Source organism: Talpa europaea (genome assembly GCF_964194135.1).
Source record: "Talpa europaea genome assembly, chromosome: 11".
NCBI lineage: Eukaryota > Metazoa > Chordata > Mammalia > Eulipotyphla > Talpidae > Talpa > Talpa europaea.
In genome coordinates this window covers 75,166,177-75,186,404 of record NC_140078.1, presented here as the reverse complement: position 1 = coordinate 75,186,404, position 20,228 = coordinate 75,166,177, and the positions used below count along the sequence as shown (strand labels likewise).

The 20,228-nt window shown below is 42.6% G+C and overlaps 2 protein-coding genes across 3 annotated transcripts in view; both read left to right on the top strand.

Moving 5' to 3' along the window:
- Window positions 1-4,335, top strand: part of SS18L2 (SS18 like 2) — a gene marked incomplete at both ends in the record, with an annotated part of 5,702 nt that extends 1,367 nt beyond the window's left edge. Inside the window, one exon of the mRNA XM_084246550.1 lies at window positions 4,248-4,335. Coding sequence (XP_084102676.1) covers window positions 4,248-4,335 — 88 coding nt within the window. The remainder of the gene's footprint in view (window positions 1-4,247) is intronic.
- A 12,385-nt stretch (window positions 4,336-16,720) lies between these two features.
- The window catches only part of NKTR (natural killer cell triggering receptor), a gene marked incomplete at both ends in the record, with an annotated part of 48,349 nt that continues 44,841 nt past the window's right edge, over window positions 16,721-20,228 (top strand). For both annotated transcript variants that reach the window (XM_084246760.1, XM_084246759.1), the window contains one exon: window positions 16,721-16,778. In XM_084246760.1, the coding sequence (XP_084102886.1) occupies window positions 16,721-16,778 (58 nt within the window). The remainder of the gene's footprint in view (window positions 16,779-20,228) is intronic.

The following is a 20,228-nucleotide window of genomic DNA, read 5'->3' as shown; positions in this document are numbered from 1 at the left end:
ATCGCAAATGACGTTCCCCCCGTTCCCCGCCCTCTAGGCCGGAAGACCCAATCAACGTCGAACGTGGACCCCTCTGCGGCAGTAGTGCGTCTGCAGCTGCAGGTTGGCTCGGGTCTACCTGCGCGGGGTCCCGGGGCCAGAGTCCAGGTTCCCACCTGGCTACGCAGGATGTCGGTGGCCTTCGTACCCAACTGGATGAGAGGCAGGGCGGAAGTTAATCAGGAGACTATCCAGCGGGTGAGCGCTAACCCGGGCCGAAAAGAGGGGTTCCTTAGCGGAGATTCCCCCAGAGTGCAAGAAACTTCCTGAGCGAGCGGCTACCCGCCTAGACTTGTGGTGTCTGTAGATGCTGAGCCGCAAGCCTCGCGCAGGGTGACAGGGAATTCAGTCTGCAAACCAGTGAGGCCTGGCTGGCTGGCTGGCTGGGAGAGGAGGTGGGTAGGGAGTAAGTGTTTCCAGCCATCGCGATGTTGCTCGGCATTGATGCTTTGTCTGATCTCACAGCTCCTGGAGGAGAATGACCAGCTGATCCGCTGTATCGTGGAGTATCAGAACAAGGGCCGGGCAAACGAGTGTGTCCAGTAAGTCCCCTCCTCTGACTCTTGATTTGAGAAGAGCAAGTGTGGTGATATCCCGAATTTGGAGTCATGGATTGATCCCAGATGAGACTGAGAGGTTACTTACCTGTCCAACACCATTAGTACATTGTGAAGCTTCTTCAAAACTTGAAGGATGCTCATTGCAAAGCCTCTGTCACAAGAAGCCATGTCATCTGTGACAACAGGGATGGAGTGGGGACCACATGCCAAACTAGTTTCAGGTGATGAGAGAACAGTGGCTGCTTTCTCATCGTGGGTCCCTACCCCATCCTTTTTTTTTTTTTAGTAAGGGCTCATGCTTTTTCTGTTAAATTTGATTGCTAGGTTCCCCCCTCCTATTTCTAACTTTCAGATTGCCAGTAATACACACAAAGATCAATCAAATATTTCCAAGTTGAGCCAAAGGTAAAATTTGGACAGTAAATTAATGTGCTCTCTAACCATATGCCAAAATTAGAGAAAATAGAATCAGTCTCTTATCTAAATGCAGTCTAGGAGTTGTGCCCCATCTATTATAGGATAATGTGTCTCATTGTCACTGAAAACATGGTTAAGAAAGCTATGCTTTCTCCACCCCTAAAAAAAATCGCCTATAATCTTTTATTGAACAACTCAGTGAAATAATGTGATTGGTCTTTGGCAAAATCTTTACATTTTGACTCTGACATTTGGTAATCTGCTTTTCTAGTTTATAGTAAATACTTTCTCATACTTCTGTAAAGAAACTAGTTGCAAAATATTCCATTTGGTGCAGTGTGTCTCAACCTATGGGTAGGAAAGATATCAAAATCTAGTGGGCTTTTTCAGATTGCACCGGCCATGCTTCCTCACCCATAGTCTGATTGTCCTCGTCATGGGAAACTCTATCCCTGACTAAGAATTGCTAGTGTAGTAAGCTCACATTGATCAAGAGAGTGTTTCATCCCTTATTTACGCTTGTTCAATAGGTATTTTAATAAGTATTACTGAGTACCAGGCAGTTTCAGTTACTGGAGAATCAGCACCAAGATAGATCCCAGCTCTGCTCTCATGGAACTGTAAAATCTACAGGAAGGAAATATGGGTGGGCAGTATGGGTGGACATTCATGTGAATGTGCTAAGTGAAATAAGTCAGAAAATGAAAGGTACCTACTGGATGATTTATTTTTCTTTTAAGATTTATTTATTTATGCATACAAGAGCTGGGGTATAGGCCAGAGGTGAGGCGGGTGAGAGGATTCACCAGAGACAGAGTGGGGAACGGAACAGGCAGATTGACCAAAGTACACTGCTGAGGGGAACAGTGGGCGAGTCAGGAGAGGTCTGCTGTGCCATGTGGGTTGCTCCCTGGCTGGCCGGAAATCGAACTCGTGCTGCAGTGGCTGCGGATAGCTTCATAGGTTGCGTCTTAATCCTTGGGCCACCAGGGAGGCCCCCTCTACTGGATGATTTAATCGTTTGTGGAATACAGATAACCAAAGCAAACTGACAAAATACAACAAAAGTTACTCTTAGATTGAAAAATACGGCATTACCTGAGGGGGGTGAGGAGGGGCTAGTGGGGTAATGTGATGGGGTAGTGGCACTGGAGCTTCAGTGGATGGTGAATGGAGCATGTGCACGTGTTGAGGTGTGAAGCTGTGCCTCTGAAATTACAGTGTTTTTTTTTTTATTTATTTTTTTTTAAGCCTGACTTTTAACTTTTTTTTTTTAAATAATATATTTTATTTTTATATTCCCCATACAATTGCAACTCCCCCATTCTGACCCCAATCCCTCCCATCCCGCCCCCCATCCCCCAAAAAGTGTCTCTGGTTCATAGTTTTTTGTTGATTTTGATTTTCACTTTCTTATAGTTATTCATTTTCCTGGTCCCTTATTTAAGTTTTCTAGATTCCTGCTATGAGTGAGACCATCCGGTATTTTTCTTTTTCTTTTTGGCTTATTTCGCTGAGCATGATCCCTTCCAGCACCATCCATGTTGCTGCAAATTGCATGTGTTTATCTTTTTTGAATGCTGAGTAATATTCCATGGTGTATATGTACCACATCTTCTTGATCCAGTCATGTATTTTTGGGCATTTGGGCTGTTTCCAAAGCTTAGCTATTGTAAACAGTGCTGCTATAAACATAGGGGTGCAGGTGTTCTTTGGAATTGATGTTTCTGTGTCCTTTGGGTAAATACCTAGGAGTGGAATTGCTAGATCATATGGAAGCTCTATGTTTAGTAGGTCCAGAAATTTCCACACAGCTCTCCATAGTGGATGGACCAGTTTGCACTCCCACCAACAGTGCAGAAGAGTTCCTTTTTCTCCACACCCTCGCCAACATTTGTTGTTGCTAGTTTTTTTAATATGTGCCATTCTCACTGGTGTAAGATGGTATCTCATGGTAGTTTTGATTTGCATTTCCCTGATTACAAGTGATGTTGAACATTTTTTCATATGCCTGTTGGCCATGAAATTACACTGTTTTGTAAACAAATGGTTAATCAATAAAATTTGATCAAAGTTAAAAAAAATTCCTTTTATTGTCTAGTCCAGTTTTCACTTGGTTTTCTATTACTTAAAATAAAAATAATCTCAGATCTGATAAGAATGTTCTGTGAGGGGTGGGATGGTGGGCTAGCCCATGTGTCCCTTATATGCATCAGATCAATGTTACAGCATCATGATACATTTTTCAAACAATTGAAATGTGTGGATGGGGTGCCGTGTTATACAAGGTATCTCTAATGTGACATCTGAGTAGACACCTGAGGTAAGGGAGCCAGCTCTGCAGGTAGATGAGGCAAAAAGCATTAAGTACAAAAGACCCCAGGAAAGAGTATGCTAGATATCTTTAAGACACAGCAAAGAAGCCACTGTGGCCAGAACTCTGAGCAAAAAGAAGGTCTTGGGAGATGAGATCAGGAAAGTAATTAGAGGCCCTAGTCACTTAGACTTTATAGGCCATGAGAAGGGCTCAGCTTTATTCCAAATAAGATGGAAGCCTTTGGAGGATTTTAAATAGATGTATGAAATGGTCTTGATTTATTTATTTTTTTTTAAAGATTTATTTTTTATTTATTTATTTATTTGTACAAGCACTGGGTACAGTCAGAAGCGCGGGAGGGTGAGAGAATTCACCAGAGCCAGAGCGGGGAACAGAGCAGGCAGACGGACCGAAGTACACTGCTGAGGGGAGCAGTGGGCGGCAGGAGAGGTCTGCGCGCCATGTGGGACCCTCCTCCGGTAGCCGGGGAGCAGCCGGGGATCGAACCGCAGAGGCCGCGGGCAGCCTTGCAACCCAGCGCTCAACCGCTGCGCCACCAGGGAGGCCCGAAATGGTCTTGATTTAATTGTATAATGATCACTCATGCTGCTGTGGAGAATAGAATAGGGGTGCAGAGGTAGAACAGGGGGACCAGTTAGACTGGTCCAATAAAATAGCCTAAGCAAGAAGTGATGGTGGTTTGACCTTGAGAGGTAGCTATGGAAGTAATCACTGAGAACAGGTAAGATTCTGGATATATTTACCTTTTATGTGTTAAACAAGAAGGTTGATTGATAACACTGAGTCACCCAATCAGTGAGTGAATCATTCCACTGGAATGGATAAATTCTCAGCTTTTTCCATCATGTTTGGTAAAAATAGTCCTCTAATTTTTGCCTATTTTTCACTCGTAGGTACCAGCATGTGTTACATAGAAATCTCATTTATTTGGCTACCATCGCAGATGCCAGCCCAACCAGTGCTACAAAAACAGTGGAATAATCTTCCAGTTGACAAGTACGAGGAGTAATTCAAAGTAATCCATTTCCTATGAAATGGAGGTAGGATCTTTAACCAAGCAACTGCTTAAAACACAAATAAAACCTCTGTGACTTTTAAAAATGTGAAAATGTGAAGAAAGCTACTAAAGGAACAATTCTCAATGTAAATTTATTTTGAAATTAAGCTGAGTCCCTCGATAAGTTGACTCTAGTTGTCCTGTTTCCTGATATAGGCGTATTGTATATCAAACACATCATGGACATCTTTATTAAGCTTTTTAGTTTCTTTTTTTTTTTTAAGATTTATTTATGCATACAAGAGCTGGGGTACAGGCCAGAGGTGCAGGGGGTGAGAGGATTCACCAGAGACAGAGTGGGGAACAGAACAGGTGGATTGACTGAAATACACTGCTGAGGGGAGCAGCAGGTGAGACAGGAGAGGTCTGCTGTGCCATGTGGGTCAGCTCCCTGCTTGTGCCATGCTACAGTGGCTGCAGATAGCTTCATAATGCTCTGACTTAACCCCTTGCACCACCGTGGAGGCCCCCAAGCTTATTAGTTTCAACCTGAAAAGAAACTGATCAGGTGTTAGTCCATCAGCAAGCATTGGCAACACACCAGGCTGAGCCCCTGCCAGGTCGACCTCTAACATGTGCTCCCTCTACTGGTATATAGTTGTAGGTGCCTTGACTGTTCTTTCAGGTTGCTTTAAAATAAAGCTTGCCTTTCTGTGAAAGACTATTGTGGAGGAATAGGAATTTTCAGGTAATAAGTGTTTCAGTGGTGTTCCAGAAAAAGTAAGGATTTTAAAATATATATAACAACCATATCATGATTGCCAACAAAATCAATAGTGATTCCTAATTATCATCCACTGTCATCTAATAGACGATATGGGGAAGGAAAAATGCCTTTTTCTATTTACTTTTTTTTAAGTTTTTTTTAAATTAAATATTTATTTATGCATACAAGAGCTGGGGTACAGGCCAGAGGTATGGGGGGTGAGAGGATTCACCAGAGACAGGGTGGGGAACAGAACAGGCAGATTGCAGAGGGGTGCAGCGGGCGGGTCAGGAGAGGTCTGCTGCGCCATGTGGGTTGCTCCCTGGCCAGGGATCAAACTCGTGCTGCAGAGGCTGTGGACAGCCTCCTAGGTTGCGTCTCAACCTCTTGAGCCACCAGGGAGGCCCATTTTAAGGTTCTTAACTGGGGCTTTATAACGAAAGACATATGAACTAAAGAAAAGCATACAGTTATTTAATATAAGTTTAATTGACATGGAAACCTTCATAATGAAATGGAGATCCAAAGAAATAGTTAAACCCAAGTGGAGATGTTTAGTTTTGGGGGGAATGAAGGGATGAAAGAATTCATCAGAGACAGAGTGGAGAACAGGAAAGGTAGATTTATTGAATATACTGCAGAGAAGAGTGGCAGGTGAGATGGAGAGTTTGTCAGCACCAAACCTGAATGTCTTTATACTCACTTTGATGAACAGTGGAAAGTCATAGAAATGTGACAGGACAGACTGTTATGTGCCAAGGGTAGTAAAATAGAGGAAATTTAGCAAGGGCTTTTCATTAAATCTTTAGTGTCCCTCTGTCTTCAGAGATATTCTTTTCTCTAGCTACATGGAGAGCACCTTGTGAAGGTCTCACAACCGCTTCATGGGGGAAGCTCAGAGTCCTAACACCTGCTATTTCTTGAAATCCCTTTAATTTAAAATATTTAATATGCCAAGATGTGATATTTTGAAGTGTTGTTTCCTGAGCCCAGTTGATGTTCCGTTTCCTTCATTTATCACAAAATGTCTTCTGTTGATTTATCTGAATCAGGATCCAAGCAAGGTTCACATACTACATTTTGCCAATGTCCCTTAAATCTCTAAACACGCTTAATAGTTCCTTCTTTTTTTCCTTTGCCATTTAAAAACAAAAACAAAAAACAGAAATGAGGTGATCTACCCTAGGATGGCTAACATTCTAGTTGACTCTCCTAGTTGTACCCCTCTGGTGTCATGTCATGTCCCACTATTACTCATTTTCTCATTAACTAGTAGGTCTAGAGGCTTACTCAGACTCTGGTTTTTGTTCTGTTGTTTTTGTTTGTTTGTTTGTTTGTTTTTGACATCATAGGAGGTGGTAGGTACTTGTTTTTCATCACAGGGGGAAGATCTGATTTGATATTTTTTCAAACACCCAATAGCCTTTCACTTAATATCTACCCAGCTTTGATTTCATCAGGGATGGCATAATGCTGATTTTCTAATGCTGTCTCTCCTTCTGCCTTTATTAGCTGTGTTCTATAAAGAACTTTCCCTCTTTGAGACTTATGAGGCAGATAGTCATAAGTGAACTCAAAATTAGTACCTCAGGTACCTGATTGCTTTTGTTAGGCATCAGGGGTTGTAACCCTGGGATGCTCTGATGTGTCAACAGTGCAGAGTGTCTTCATGTTGAACTCCAGATCTATCACTTAACCTCTGACAGCTGCTTTCTCACCTCTTGAATGGGGAAAATGAAAGTATATGTGTCTCCTGGGGTCATGAGATTGAGATGATAAGGTTGAGAAGTGGGCACAAGGTCAACACTCAGTGTGTGTGAGCTCTGCTGAGGTGCCTCTTCATTGCCTCCTCACCCACTCTGCCATCCTTAGGGGGCTAGCCCATAATTGGGCTACAGGGCAGGCCACTGAGGTGGGCCTGACCTTGTAAGAGCTGTTCACCACTGCTGTAGCCCATGCAGGCCAGGGTCAGTGACAGCGCCAGAAGCCCCAACACCAGGAAGTGTGGGCTCAGAGCAAGCCAGTATAGCCCATGGCAAGTATAAGCTTCCTGTTTGGCAGGGAGAGCAGCCTTGACAACAAAGCCCAGCTCTCTCCCAGAGGAAAGGGGTTTGTGTCCTGCTGTGTCCCCTCCCTTCTCTTGGAAGGCTATTTCTGTGTACATGGAAGTCTGAATCAGAAGTCTCTGAGAATAGCCCAGGCCTGAGAACACCCTATACTCTAGAGGACCCCTCTCAGAAGCATACTCTGGGGAAGCTGGCAGAGGCCAGCCAGCTGTCATGCTTTGCACCCCCCCCCACCCCATCTCTACCTCTTTGCTTCCAAGCACAAGCATCCACAGTCCCTCTTAAAGGGCCCAGCAGTCAATAGAGCTGTAAAAAATGATTGAAGAAAGTCAACACCAAACCTGCTCAGGCTACATTAATCAGCCTCCCTTCTCAGGACCTCCTGCCTCAAGAAGTGAACCTCCATTCAGTCTGCCAGTCCTTTTCCAACTCTTGGCGTCAAGCTGATTCCCCGACAGTCCACTCAGGGTCTGAGTCTGTTCTCTTGCTTTTCCGAGCCTGCTTCTCAGGGTTTGCAACTGTGGTGACTTTTGTCTTGATCACACCCTCCTGGGGTGAGGATATGGCAGCTCGAAAAAAGAACGCAGATAATTAAAACATTAAGCTATTTTCCATTTCCTCATGAGGCCTCTTGACAGTTGGGTCTGACCTTTTGGGACTCCAAGTAATAATCTGGCTAGGGAGGAAATGGTGTTCCGTGCTATCTCTTGTGACTTTGAACCTTTGCAATAAATTTCTATTACCGAAGATTATCTGTAAATATCTTTTATTTTTAATCTGTAAATTTCTTAAGATGGGTACATAGTATACTCATATTATTGTTCTACTTCACATATAGCATGTATGTAATATAAATAATAATGATATATATAATACAGTTGCTGTCTTAAATCTACTTTAATAAAAACAATTTTAAGTTACTCTGTCACTATGTTCCTAATGGAAATCCCACAGATTCCTCTGGACTAAATATTCTCTTCAGTCACTGAAACTTTCTCCTTCCTTCCTAAATCTTTAGTAAGAGACCAGGATCCAAAGGGAGGTTATTTCCATTTGTTTTCTATGCATTAATTTGATTTAAAAATACTGATCCACTCATATGTGCTGAATATACTCCAGTGAGGAGAAGCCAGACAATGTTCCTGCTTTTATGAAACCTTTATTCTTATATAAAGAAGGCAGTGCAATATAAATAATCTGTATCTTATGGGAGACACGGACTATTTTGCTCTACAAAGAGTTATGACAGGGCGAGGTACTGGGAAGTATCTGAGTAGTGACTTTAGATTATGGAGTCTGGGGTGACCTGAGAAGGTAAAACTGCAGCTGGGATATGAATAACAAGGAACCTGACATATGAGCCTCAAGGGAACTAGCAGTGCAGGCAGAAGCAGGAGTTATGCGGAGACATTCCAGCTGTTTCTTTCTCTCAAGTCCATTTATAGAATAGTATTCACCTATGTGGTCATTGATTCAATTATAACTTGAGTCCTCATTTGACCAGGTCCTGTCCTGGGCTGTACAGTGAAGAAAACGAAAGGAGGAGCTTTCAGAGAGCTCCTAAGCCTGGCAAAATGAGAGACTCTCAGGCATGCACTAGGGCACCATGCAGGACCATAGATGCCTGAGAAATCGCCCAGATGTTGAGGCTGCAGGGATTACATGTGGCAATTATCAAATGCTTCTTATGGATCATAGAAAAAGTTTGTTTTTTAATATCTGAGTACTCTTTGTTTGCAAACCAGAAAATAATAGGATCTATCAGCATCCTACTCTCATTCCTTGAACTTTACTCCAACAATTTTGCTGAACTTTATACCTTTATTGTGCTCCCTAACCAACTTTCAACAGTCCATATCTGTATCTGTTCTGGACAACTCTTTTAAAACTGGAAGTCTGCTTTGTCCAGGTGTAGTAGGCCAAAAGAAGCCAGGGGATTATCACCCTGAGCGCTGCCCTTGAACAGTGACTCAAGAGAGATGAGAGGATATATTAATATCCCAGCTCCTCATCCCTCCATGGGGAAAATTCTGAGATTCTTCTTCTGTACTGGTCGTAGAATTCCTCAGGATTTAGCTTCCGTGCCCACTGTGTTTGATGGCTTAATAGCACACACCTTGTTGACTACCTTCCTTGTTTTACTGCCCCACTCCCTAAAGAGTTTCCTGGGACCTCTTCCCAAATCAGCAGTTTGTACCCAAAATACTGCTTCAGAGTCTTCTTCTGAGGGAAACTGAAATAACCTATCAGTTATCTTAACGTCTTAAGACGTTTGTGGGTAGACCTGGATGGACTGGCTCAACTAATGTAGCTTCCATCAGCACCAGACAGATGAAATATTTTTATCCAATCTACCTGCAAAGACTAGTGTCTAGAAAAAGTGTCAGAGCCAAAGACTCAAAGCAGAAGTTATTGGACAAAGTCAGTAAATAAGTAGGGTCAAGATAAAATGAGTAAGCATCCGTATCTGATAAAAAAAGTGTTGCAGTGGGTTTCCATATGAATCTAGTGGGATCCAAACTCCCTCCTAAAGAGGATGAAGTAGCAGACATGGGTGAAAATAATCATATTTTATAATGAGTGGCAGCCATTGCCTCATTGGCCATCTGTGTGCTGTCATATACCATGTCTTTCTCCTGGTTCCAGGCTCCACCCTAACCTGGTCAGACATAATATTTGCGCATCGTCATGGCCTTCTTGAGAGTGATCTAGGGATAGGCAAATGAACATCATCAAGCCAATCAGAATCTTTCCCCAGGATTTTCTCACTTCTGGCAGAAAAAATGCTTTCCCCTCAGATTGCCAGGCTGTAAGGCAACATGCCTGAAGCTGCAATGTCCATGTCCCCTGCTACCCGCTCCAGGAGATAGTGACTAATACCATGAAGATGTTATTCTATTGAAATTCACATATTGCCATACCCCATCAAACAGTCTACTTCTTTTAACAAAAAAGACGATCTCCAATCTAAAAAAATGTGTTTTCAGATTTTCAACATAATTAGATTTCTGTCTCAGTGTTATAGGTCCCAAGACACCTCCAGGTTTGATGATTCACTAGGAAGACACACAATTCAGCACACAGTCATACTCACAGCTATGACTAGCAAAAGAATTCAAAGCAAAATCAGTGAATGGAAAAGTAGAGGAAAATGGGTCCAAACTTCCTCTTTTTTAAAAAAAAAAAAAAGATTTATTTATTTATACAAGCACTGGGTACAGTCAGAAGCGCGGGAGGGTGAGAGAATTCACCAGAGCCAGAGCAGGGAACAGAACAGGCAGACTGACAAAATACACTGCTGAGGGGAGCAGCAGGCAGCAGGAGAGGTCTGCGCGCCATGTGGGACTCACCCGGTGGCCAGGGATTGAACAGGCGCTGCAAAGACTGCGGGCAGCTTCGCAGCCCAGCGCTCAACTGCTGCACCACCAGGGGAAGCCCCAAACTTCCCTCTTATAGCAGAGTCACACAGGACATTTATTACTCCAGAAATGAATTGTGACAATGTGAGAAAATTCATCATGTGTTCATTTAGAGACTCGGTGCCCAAAGTTTTTATTAGGAACTGGTTATATATTCAACCTCTGTCTAACACATAGCAAAATTCCTGATTCCAAGAAGGAAAGAGAGTATTTGGCATAAACCATATTGTTTGCCCAAGTAGTTTTAGCCACTCTTAAGTAGTGAGTCACTCTTGTCACTTAGGGAAGGTTTTCTCTAAGTGTAGAAAACTGATGACCATTCCAGTTCATTGCTCCCAGTCAAGGGCCTACCTTGTAAGGAAGTCTTTCTAAAGAAAGGAACCTCATATCTACTATATTAATTTTTTCTTGTACAATTTTCCATCCTGAGATCAAGGATATCTTTTTATTTAAAAAGTAGAATAAGCAAGTAAGTTAAAATTGCATATGTATCTTCCCATTGGATTACTTTTCCTTTGTTCACCTCTTTTCTCTGGGAGGCGGGGAGGGAGGTGGGATTGTGTATTATGGGGGATATAGTAAAGGAGCTGAGAGGGAATAAATAGCCAAATGCACCATACATTGGAATAACTTTCTTAACCTGTTAATGTGGTAAATGATAGTTATAGATTTTCTGATGTTGAACCATCTTTTCATTCCTGAGTTAAAGTCAAATAGCTCCTCAACACTATGGGCTTTAAATACTGCTAAACTCTATTTTTAACATTTCATCATTTCATTTTGATTTTTAGGTCCATGTTTATAAGATTGGTCTATAACTTCTTTTTTTTTTTCTCAATAGAGGCATGTTTTATTTATTTGTTTGTTTGTCTGTTTATCTGTCTATACAAGCACTGGGCACAGTCAGAAGCGCGGGAGGGTGAGAGAATTCACCAGAGCCAGAGCGGGGAGCAGAGCAGGCAGAAGGACCGAAGCACACTGCTGAGGGGAGCAGCGGGCGGCAGGAGAGGTCTGCGCGCCATGTGGGACCCTCCTCCAGTGGCCTGGGAGCAGCCAGGGATTGAACCGGCACCGCAGAGGCCGCGGGCAGCCTCGCAACCCAGCGCTCAACCGCTGCGCCACCGGGGAGGCCCGGTCTATAACTTCTTATTGTCTTTTTTTTTGATACCACAAGATAAGTTAGGTAGCCTTCTCTTTATTTTTGAAATATTTTGATTGAGAAAAGGATTATTGATTCTTGAGGGTCTTGGCAAAATTTGTGTGTGGAACAATTTGAAACTTGATTCTTTTGGAAAGGAAGATTATATTTGTTCTTAATGATTTTGTTAGGAATAATTTCAATGATAAATAAAAGCAGAGGCCATAGCTCAAAATTCCCCATATTCCTATTATCTAGATGTAACAACTATCAATATTTTACCACTTTGGTTTCATTCATTATCCATTTAAATTTTTTTTCATTTATGAAGTAATTTAAAGCCAATCCCGGGCCTCCCCGGTGGCGCAGCGGTTGAGCGCTGGGTTGTGAAGCTGCCCGCAGCCTCTGCGGCACCGGTTCGATCCCCGGCTGCTCCCTGGCCACCGGAGGAGGGTCCCACATGGCGCGCAGACCTCTCCTGCCGCCCGCTGCTCCCCTCAGCAGTGTACTTCGGTCCTTCTGTCTGCTGTGCTCCCCGCTCTGGCTCTGGTGAATTCTCTCACCCTCCCGCGCTTCTGACTGTACCCAGTGCATATATAAACAAAACAAACAAACAAATAAATAAATAAAACATGCCTCTATTAAAAAAAAAAATAAAATAAAGCCAATCCCAAGCAGATATATGCCTTTATCCCCAGATACTTCAGTATGCATCTCTAAAAAACAAAGAACATTTCTTACATATCCAAACTTTCATTATCACATCTAACAAAATTAAATAGATTTCCTTGGTTTCATCTAATGTTTAGGCTACAATCAAATTTTCCATCTGACTGTGTCAAAATGTGTTTCACAGTTATTTGGAGGGAGATTTGGGATTGCTAATTTAATTTCTTCAATGGCTACTGGTTTATTCAAGCTATTTCATTCATTTGAGTAAATTTTGGTATTTTCTGAAAAAACATTTCATCTAAGTTTCTCCACTAGCAGTTCTGATTAGTTTTGCCAGAGTTGTATCCATTGAACTTCCAAATGCTGATGTGATTCCACTTTATTTTTTTTTTAATATTTATTTATTTATTTATACAAGCACTGGGTACAGTCAGAAGCGCGGGAGGGTGAGAGAATTCACCAGAGCCAGAGCGGGGAGCAGAGCAGGCAGAAGGACCGAAGTACACTGCTGAGGGGAGCAGCGGGCGGCAGGAGAGATCTGCGCGCCACATGGGACCCTCCTCCGGTGGCCGGGGAGCAGCCGGGGATCGAACCGGCGCTACAGAGGCTGCGGGCAGCTTCGCAACCCAACACTCAACCGCTGCGCCACCGGGGAGGCCCTGATTCCACTTTAAAAGGCTACACTACCAGAATCATTATCTGAAGATTCCACTGCCAAGGGTTCTCTTTCATGGTCATCATGGACACCAATTTTCTACCACTCTTAAGGATGAGGAGGGAAGTAGCAGTCGATTTTAGTGGATACTAGCTTTTGGCCTGCTATGGCCCAGCAGTTTCTTCATCTTAATCACAGACAAAATAGCATACCTTATCATCAAATCACCTGAATGTAATTTTAACTCACAGAACAGAAGGAAAAATATTTTGCGCAAGAAGGGAATTTAAGATAGAAAGTATTTCATCCTACTTACTTTACACGTGAAGAAACTGAACTCCTGAGATATCAAGGTGATTTACCCCAAGTAACATAATCATTAACAGGAAATAGACTTTATGGGCATACTGAGATAAGAATAAACTTCAGGAGATACAAAGTACTCTAAGTACATCCCAAATTAAGTATTTTATTCTTGAGCTCTAAAGGTTACTTACATTGCAGCCAACTGTCCCACAGTATAGTAATGACAAAGCTGGCAGGGCTCCCTGCCTCTTCCACAAATCTTTGTATGAAAGTTAGCTTCACCAACCCATTTCATTTCCAAATAGACATGCACATCACATTTTTCAAACCTGTAAGTGGTTAACTGTGACACTATAAGCAAAATCATAACCAAGATCACTAAAGTTTCTCAATTTAGCCTGTGTTACAAATGTGAAACTCAGGAGAATATTGCTCTGATAAAGATATTGTACTCCAGGGAGGTACAACCTGCTATCTCTGATAGGGCTAGCACCTTCCCTGATGGTGTATAAATGCCAAGGGTCTGATAGCACCTCTCACACTTGACACAAGTGACCCTGACACTGAAATTTACTATAAAGCTTCAGTAATCAAAATGATGTGGTATCTAGGATGGTGATTTTTTTTAAAAAAAAAAAGTGTTAGAGGGGATGTTGAGAAATTGGAACCCTTGTGCATGCCAGTAGAAATGTAAAATAGTGCAGTTGTTATGGAAAAAAATAGTAAGGCGGTTCCTTAAAAAATTAAATAATTAAATAATTAAAAAAATAATTAAAATAATTTTAAAAAATTAAATAATTCCACACCTAGGTATATACTCAAAAGAATTGAAAAAGGCCTCGAAGGGCTATTTTTACACCTGTATTCCTAGCAGCATTATTCACAGTAGCCAAAAGGTAGAAATCCAAGTGTCTATCAGCTAATGAATGAATAAACAAAAATGATACATACAGACACTGGAATAATACTTAAAAATGACATGGGTAAACCTCAAGGACATTATGCTAAGTAAAATAAGGTAGTCACAGAAGGACAAGTATTGCATGATTCCACTTAAATAGTCAAACTCACAGACATAAAGGTAAAAAAGGTGGCTATCGGGCTGGCGATAGGGGAAAGGAGTTGCTAACCAATGAGTATGAAATTCCAATTAGACAAGATGAATAAATTCTAGAGATCTGCTGTGTAATATTGTGCCTATTGTACTCTTAAAAATCTGTTGAGTGTAGATCTCATGTTATGTATTCTTACCACAATAATGTAAAACAAATAAAAGAAGAAAAAAGTAGAGGTGGTTGCCAGAGTCTGGGGAGTGTGTGTGTGTGTGTGTGTGTGTGTGTGTGTGTGTGTGTGTGTTGGGGGGGGGCAATAGGGAACTATTGTTTAATGGATGCATTTTGTTTTGCAAAATGAAAATGTTTTGTGAATGGATAGTGAAGGCTGAAAATGAATGTACTAATGCCTCTGAACTTTACATTTAACAACTGTTGAGGTGTAACTTTTTTTTTAAACTTTTTTTTTTTTTTTTTTTTTATAGAGGCGTTTATACATGCACTGGGTACAGTCAGAAGCGCGGGAGGGTGAGAGTATTCACCAGAGCCAGAGCGGGGAGCAGAGCAGGCAGAAGGATCGAAGTACACTGCTGAGGGGAGCAGCGGGCGGCAGGAGAGGTCTTCGTGCCATGTGGGACCCTCCTCCAGTGGCCGGGGAGCAGCAGGGGATCGAACCCGCGCCGCAGAGGCCGCGGGCAGCTTCGCAACCCAGCGCTCAACCGCTGTGCCACCCGGGAGGCCCAAACTTTTACATAATGTATATTTTGCCACAATTAAAAATAATGGGTCTCCCAGGTAGCACAGTAGGTTGAGCACAGCGCTGTGCAGCTGTCCGCAGCCTCTGGAGCGCTGGTTCGATTCCCGGCCAGGGAGCTACCCACATGGTGGCAGACTTCTCCTGTCTCACCTGCTGCTCCCCTCAGCAATGTATTTCATCAGTCTGCCTGTTCTGCTCCCTGCTCTGTCTCTGGTGAATTCTCTCACCCTCTCGCGCCTCTGACTGTACTACAGTCCTTGTATAAATAAATAAATCTTAAAAAAAAAAAAATAAATGTGGCACCGGCGTAAGGATAGAGACATAGATCAGTGGAACAAAATAAGAGTCCAGAAACCAGAACCACACAAAGTCAAGGTAATTCCATGGACAAAAGACAGTCTTTTTTAACAAGCAGTGGTGGGACTACTGTATATATGGGGCGGGGGTAGAGGAGGGAGAGGGTTGAACCTCAATCTCACACAATCAAGAAAAATCCTAATAGATCCTTGAACGTAAAACCGAAGACTATAAACTTCAAGAAGAAAAACTCTTTACGAGATGGGGTAGGCAGAGCTTTCTTAGCACAGAAAAAAGCACAAATCATAAAAAAAAAAATTCGATCAAATGACTTCAACCAAACTAAAAAAAAAAAAAAATGCTTTGCAGAAGCGACCATCAAAACACTGAAAAGACAAGACCTAGGGTGGGTCCTATATCAACAAAAGATTTGTATTCTTTTTAACCTTTGTAAAAAGAACTCTTACATTCATTAGTAAGACAAAGAAAGGGATTTTTAAAAAGCCAGGGACTTGAAGGAGGCTTCACAAGAGATGGGGACAAACGGTCTAATATAGGGGTGCTGTAAATACACCCCAAGCAAGAGAAAGCAGGCCGAAGACCTAAGGCTTAATTCCATGACAGACACAGACAAGCCGGGGCCTCGCGACAGCCGCAGCGCGCGGACCATCCACCCCTGGAGAGCCGAGCAGCGGGAGCAGCGCAGGGCGGGGGTGGGGGGGGCTACAGAATCCCAGGCTCAGGAAGAAGAGGGGAGGGGCACAAAGGGCCGCGCTCAGGTACGGGGGCGCGGGCCGGAGGCTCCCCGCGGGCCCCCGGGCACGCCCACGTGTGCGCGCCCCTGCAGTTAACCAGCCCCTTCCCGGCTGCGCTCTCGCGGTACTTGTCCCGCCTCTCGCGGGATTTGGCGTGGCAGCGGGGCGCCTCGGCCCGGAGGAGTGGGTGGTGGTCCGTTAGCGGCGTTGGGCTCCGGCCGCGGTGGCGGCGCCTTCTCCTCCGCTCTCGGGGAGCCGCTCGGGCTGGAGGCCAGCCAGGTGAAGAGCGCGCCCGCAGGCGGGCGCGCGCGGCTCGGGAGCCGGAAGGCCCGGGGCGGGAGGGAGCCGGGGTCGGCCTCCGGGCTCTGTCGCGACGGGCCGGCGCGAGGCGTCCGTGGCGCGGGCCCCGCCCAGCCCCCGCCCCGGCGCCCGCCCTGACCGCTCTCCTCCCTCTCTCTCCCAGCATTTGCCGCCGCGTCGGTCGAGATGGGGGCGCAGGACCGGCCGCAGTGCCACTTCGACATCGAGATCAACCGGGAACCGGGTGAGCCGGACACTGGGGGGTGCAGCTGGGCCTGGGCCTGCCTGGGGGAAGGGGAGGGGTCTGTCCCCATCAGCCCTCCCCCCCGAGCCTTTTTGGGAGCGGGTAGGCGCAGTCAACACTCCCCTTACTCCTGAGCGCAAACCTTTGGGGGGGAGAGTGGCCCTGACACACCACTCCCACCCTACCCGGAGGCCGGGCCTCTCCTTTGCAAATTCCATGCCCTCCTGCACCCCCTGCCTGAATGTTCATACCACGCCTGGCGCCAAGAAAAGGGATGCAGTCCTTGCAGGACTTTTTTTTCCAGGGACCAACCAAACACTGCAAATTCCGGTTTCGGTGTCTTGCTCTGTGCGGTGAGGTTTGGCCTCTTCTGTACTTCCTCATGCTTGTACATCACTCATAGATTAGCTCGCCTCCGTTTTCCCTGAAGTTTCTTTAGCCACAGTTTCTTGGACCGTGGGTCTTTTCAAAGACATCTTCGTGACTCACCTCATCTCCTTCAGCTATGTGCTTACAGTACTGACTTAGTGTAGGTCTCCTGTGATAAACCAAAACATCCTGTAAGGACAGACTTGCAGTGTGCATGCACTTAGCGTTAATGTTTTGTCTTCAGGAAATGCAGCCATTCTTTCCTACATTTTGTTGAAAATAAAATGTTTTCTTCTAAAGAGTTGTTTCAGTCTAAGTAGCAGATCATGCAGGATTCTGAACTGTTTTCATCGCTCTTCTTAGTATCCCTGACAAGCTTTCATGGAAGGCATATATAGTGTCTTTGTGCAGCATCTTGTTCAGCAGATTCTTATTGAGAGCCTGCTACTGTTGTAGGCTCTGGGATATGGCAGTGACTAAAAGAAAGGCCTCTTCTTCCTTGTTGTTTATAGTCTGTTGGGGGAAGACAGAAAACCAAGAAGAAAAAAAGAAAGGTGACATGTAGGGAGACTATTTTAATGATAATGAGTTGATCAGGAAAGGCCATTTTAAGCACATGGCTGAAGGAGATGAGGTGACTCTTGTAGATGTCTTTGAAAAGAGCATACTGGTAGAGGAACAACTAATACAGGGCCCCCTAGGAGGAAAGCAAGAAGCCCTGGGTGTCTGGAGTACAAGAGGGAGAGTATCAGGAAATGGCTTGTAGTTGGTAGTAAGGACTTTGACTCTGAGATGTGAAGATAGGTTTTGGGCAAAGAAATGGTGTGATCTTAGAAATTTTGTTGCAATCTCTTTTTAATATTTCGATGCTTTGTGGATCTTAATCCTTAGTCTACAGTGAATTCATTCTTCAGATAACAGGGCCTATGCTTTTTTAAAAGAACTGAAACCAGATTTCCTGATACATAGAAATAAGACCAAAAAAAGGTTCGGTAGCTGTGTACTTATTTTCTAGTACATGTTAATGCCCTAGATTCACAAATAACTTTTATTGTGAAAAATTTCCAGAATATGTTTGGTAAATGTTGGATGAACTTCAGTCCTCAATATACAAGAAGATTGTATACAGGAGGATTGAATACCATTCTGGTAGAAGTGACTAGCACTCTTTTTTTTTTTTTTTTTTTTGCATTGAAGATCTTTAATGATTTTATTTTTTTTTATTTTTTTTAAATAATAAATTTTATTTTTATATTCCCCCATACAATTGCAAACGCCCCATTCTGACCCCAATCCTTCCCCTCCCGCCCCCCCCCCTCAAAAAGTGTCTCTGGTTCATAGTTTTTTGTTGATTTTGATTTTCACTTTCTTATATTCATTTTCCTGGTCCCTTATTTAAGTTTTCTAGATTCCTGCTATGAGTGAGACCATCCGGTATTTTTCTTTTTCTTTCTGGCTTATTTCGCTGAGCATGATCCCTTCCAGCGCCATCCATGTTGCTGCAAATTGCATGTGTTTATCTTTTTTGAATGCTGAGTAATATTCCATGGTATATATGTACTACATCTTGATCGACTAGCACTCTTGAGAACATTGTGTTACATATAAAACAAGGAATGCTTACATTGGTTCCATGCTTATGTGCTTACATTATCATTGGTGAACCATTTATAATAGGTAATTTCATTTGTCAATCTCACATAATAATTCTAGCACTTTTTACTGTGTTATTTCATTAGAAGAGACTTGATTTTTGCACAACTTTTAAGTATCACTTCAGTTGTTTGAAGTAAGATATGTTCTGCTTTGTGGGATTTAACCTTTAGAACATGTCATTGAGTACTTAAATAATACTTTTGACTTCTATAGTTAATTATTCACTTGATGTAAAGTGCCATCTTTGATTTATTTTGATAAGCCAAGATCCTGTAAGAGGGCCTATCCTTTCCACACTAATGAGAGATCAAGAAGTACTGATAAAAACTGAGTTGAGTGAAATGCAGTATATATTCTTTTTCTTTACCATCACTGGATATCTGTGTATTTTATAGCACCAAATTAACTAAACTTTTGAATTATAAAACCACCAAATGAATGCAAGTATGTATTAAAGTCTAAAGGTCTTTAGATGACAAGCACACCTCCTTTTATTGCACTTTGTGTTTCTTTTTATAATACCCTCCAGATGACAAGCACACCTCCTTTTATTGCATTTTGTGTTTCTTTTTATAATACCCTCCACCAGCAAAAAGATAACTTGCTGAAGGCTCAGATGCTGGTTAACATGTTTTAGAACAAAGTAGTTTTAACTTAAGATACGTTCTTTCTTTATTTCCCCAACATAATGTTCTTGGTCTCTTAATAGACTACTATAAACTATTAGCTAAACTAGTGTAAACAGTTTATATGCACTGGGAAACCATAAGTTTCTGTGATTCACTCTATTGTGATACTTTATTTTTTTTTTCTGTTCAGAGTATTTTCTAATTACTTAGAAGTGTTAATTTTCAAGTATTTGGCTATTTTGCAATTGTCTTTCTGTTAATGAGTTCTACCATTATGACCAGAGAACAGACTTCCTATAATTTAAGTTCTTTTAAATGTGTTAAGGTTTGTTATGTTTTATTTTGGAAAATTTCCACTGTGCATTTGAAAAGAAAGTATATTCAGCTGTTTTTGTGTAGAGTGTTCTATAAATGTCAGTTAGATCCAGTTGGCTAACAGTGTTATTCATGTCTTCTATAATGGCTAATTTTCTGTCTACTTGCTTTATTGATTACCAAGAGAAGAGTATTGAAGTCTTCCACTTTTATTATTTTGGATTTATTTCTCTTTTTAGTTCTGTTATTTTTTGCTTACTTTGAAGTTCTTTTGTTAGGTGGGTACACACACATTTTAGGAGCATGTCTTCTTAGTGTATTAGTGCCTTTATCATTATATAATGTATTATCACCTCTTTTGTTCCTGGTAATTTTTATTTCTGTGAAACCTGTATTGTTGACAGGAATATAGTTATTCTAGCTTTCTCACTAGTGTTATAAACTTTATTACTGCTCACATGGAAAGTGAAATTTCCATTCT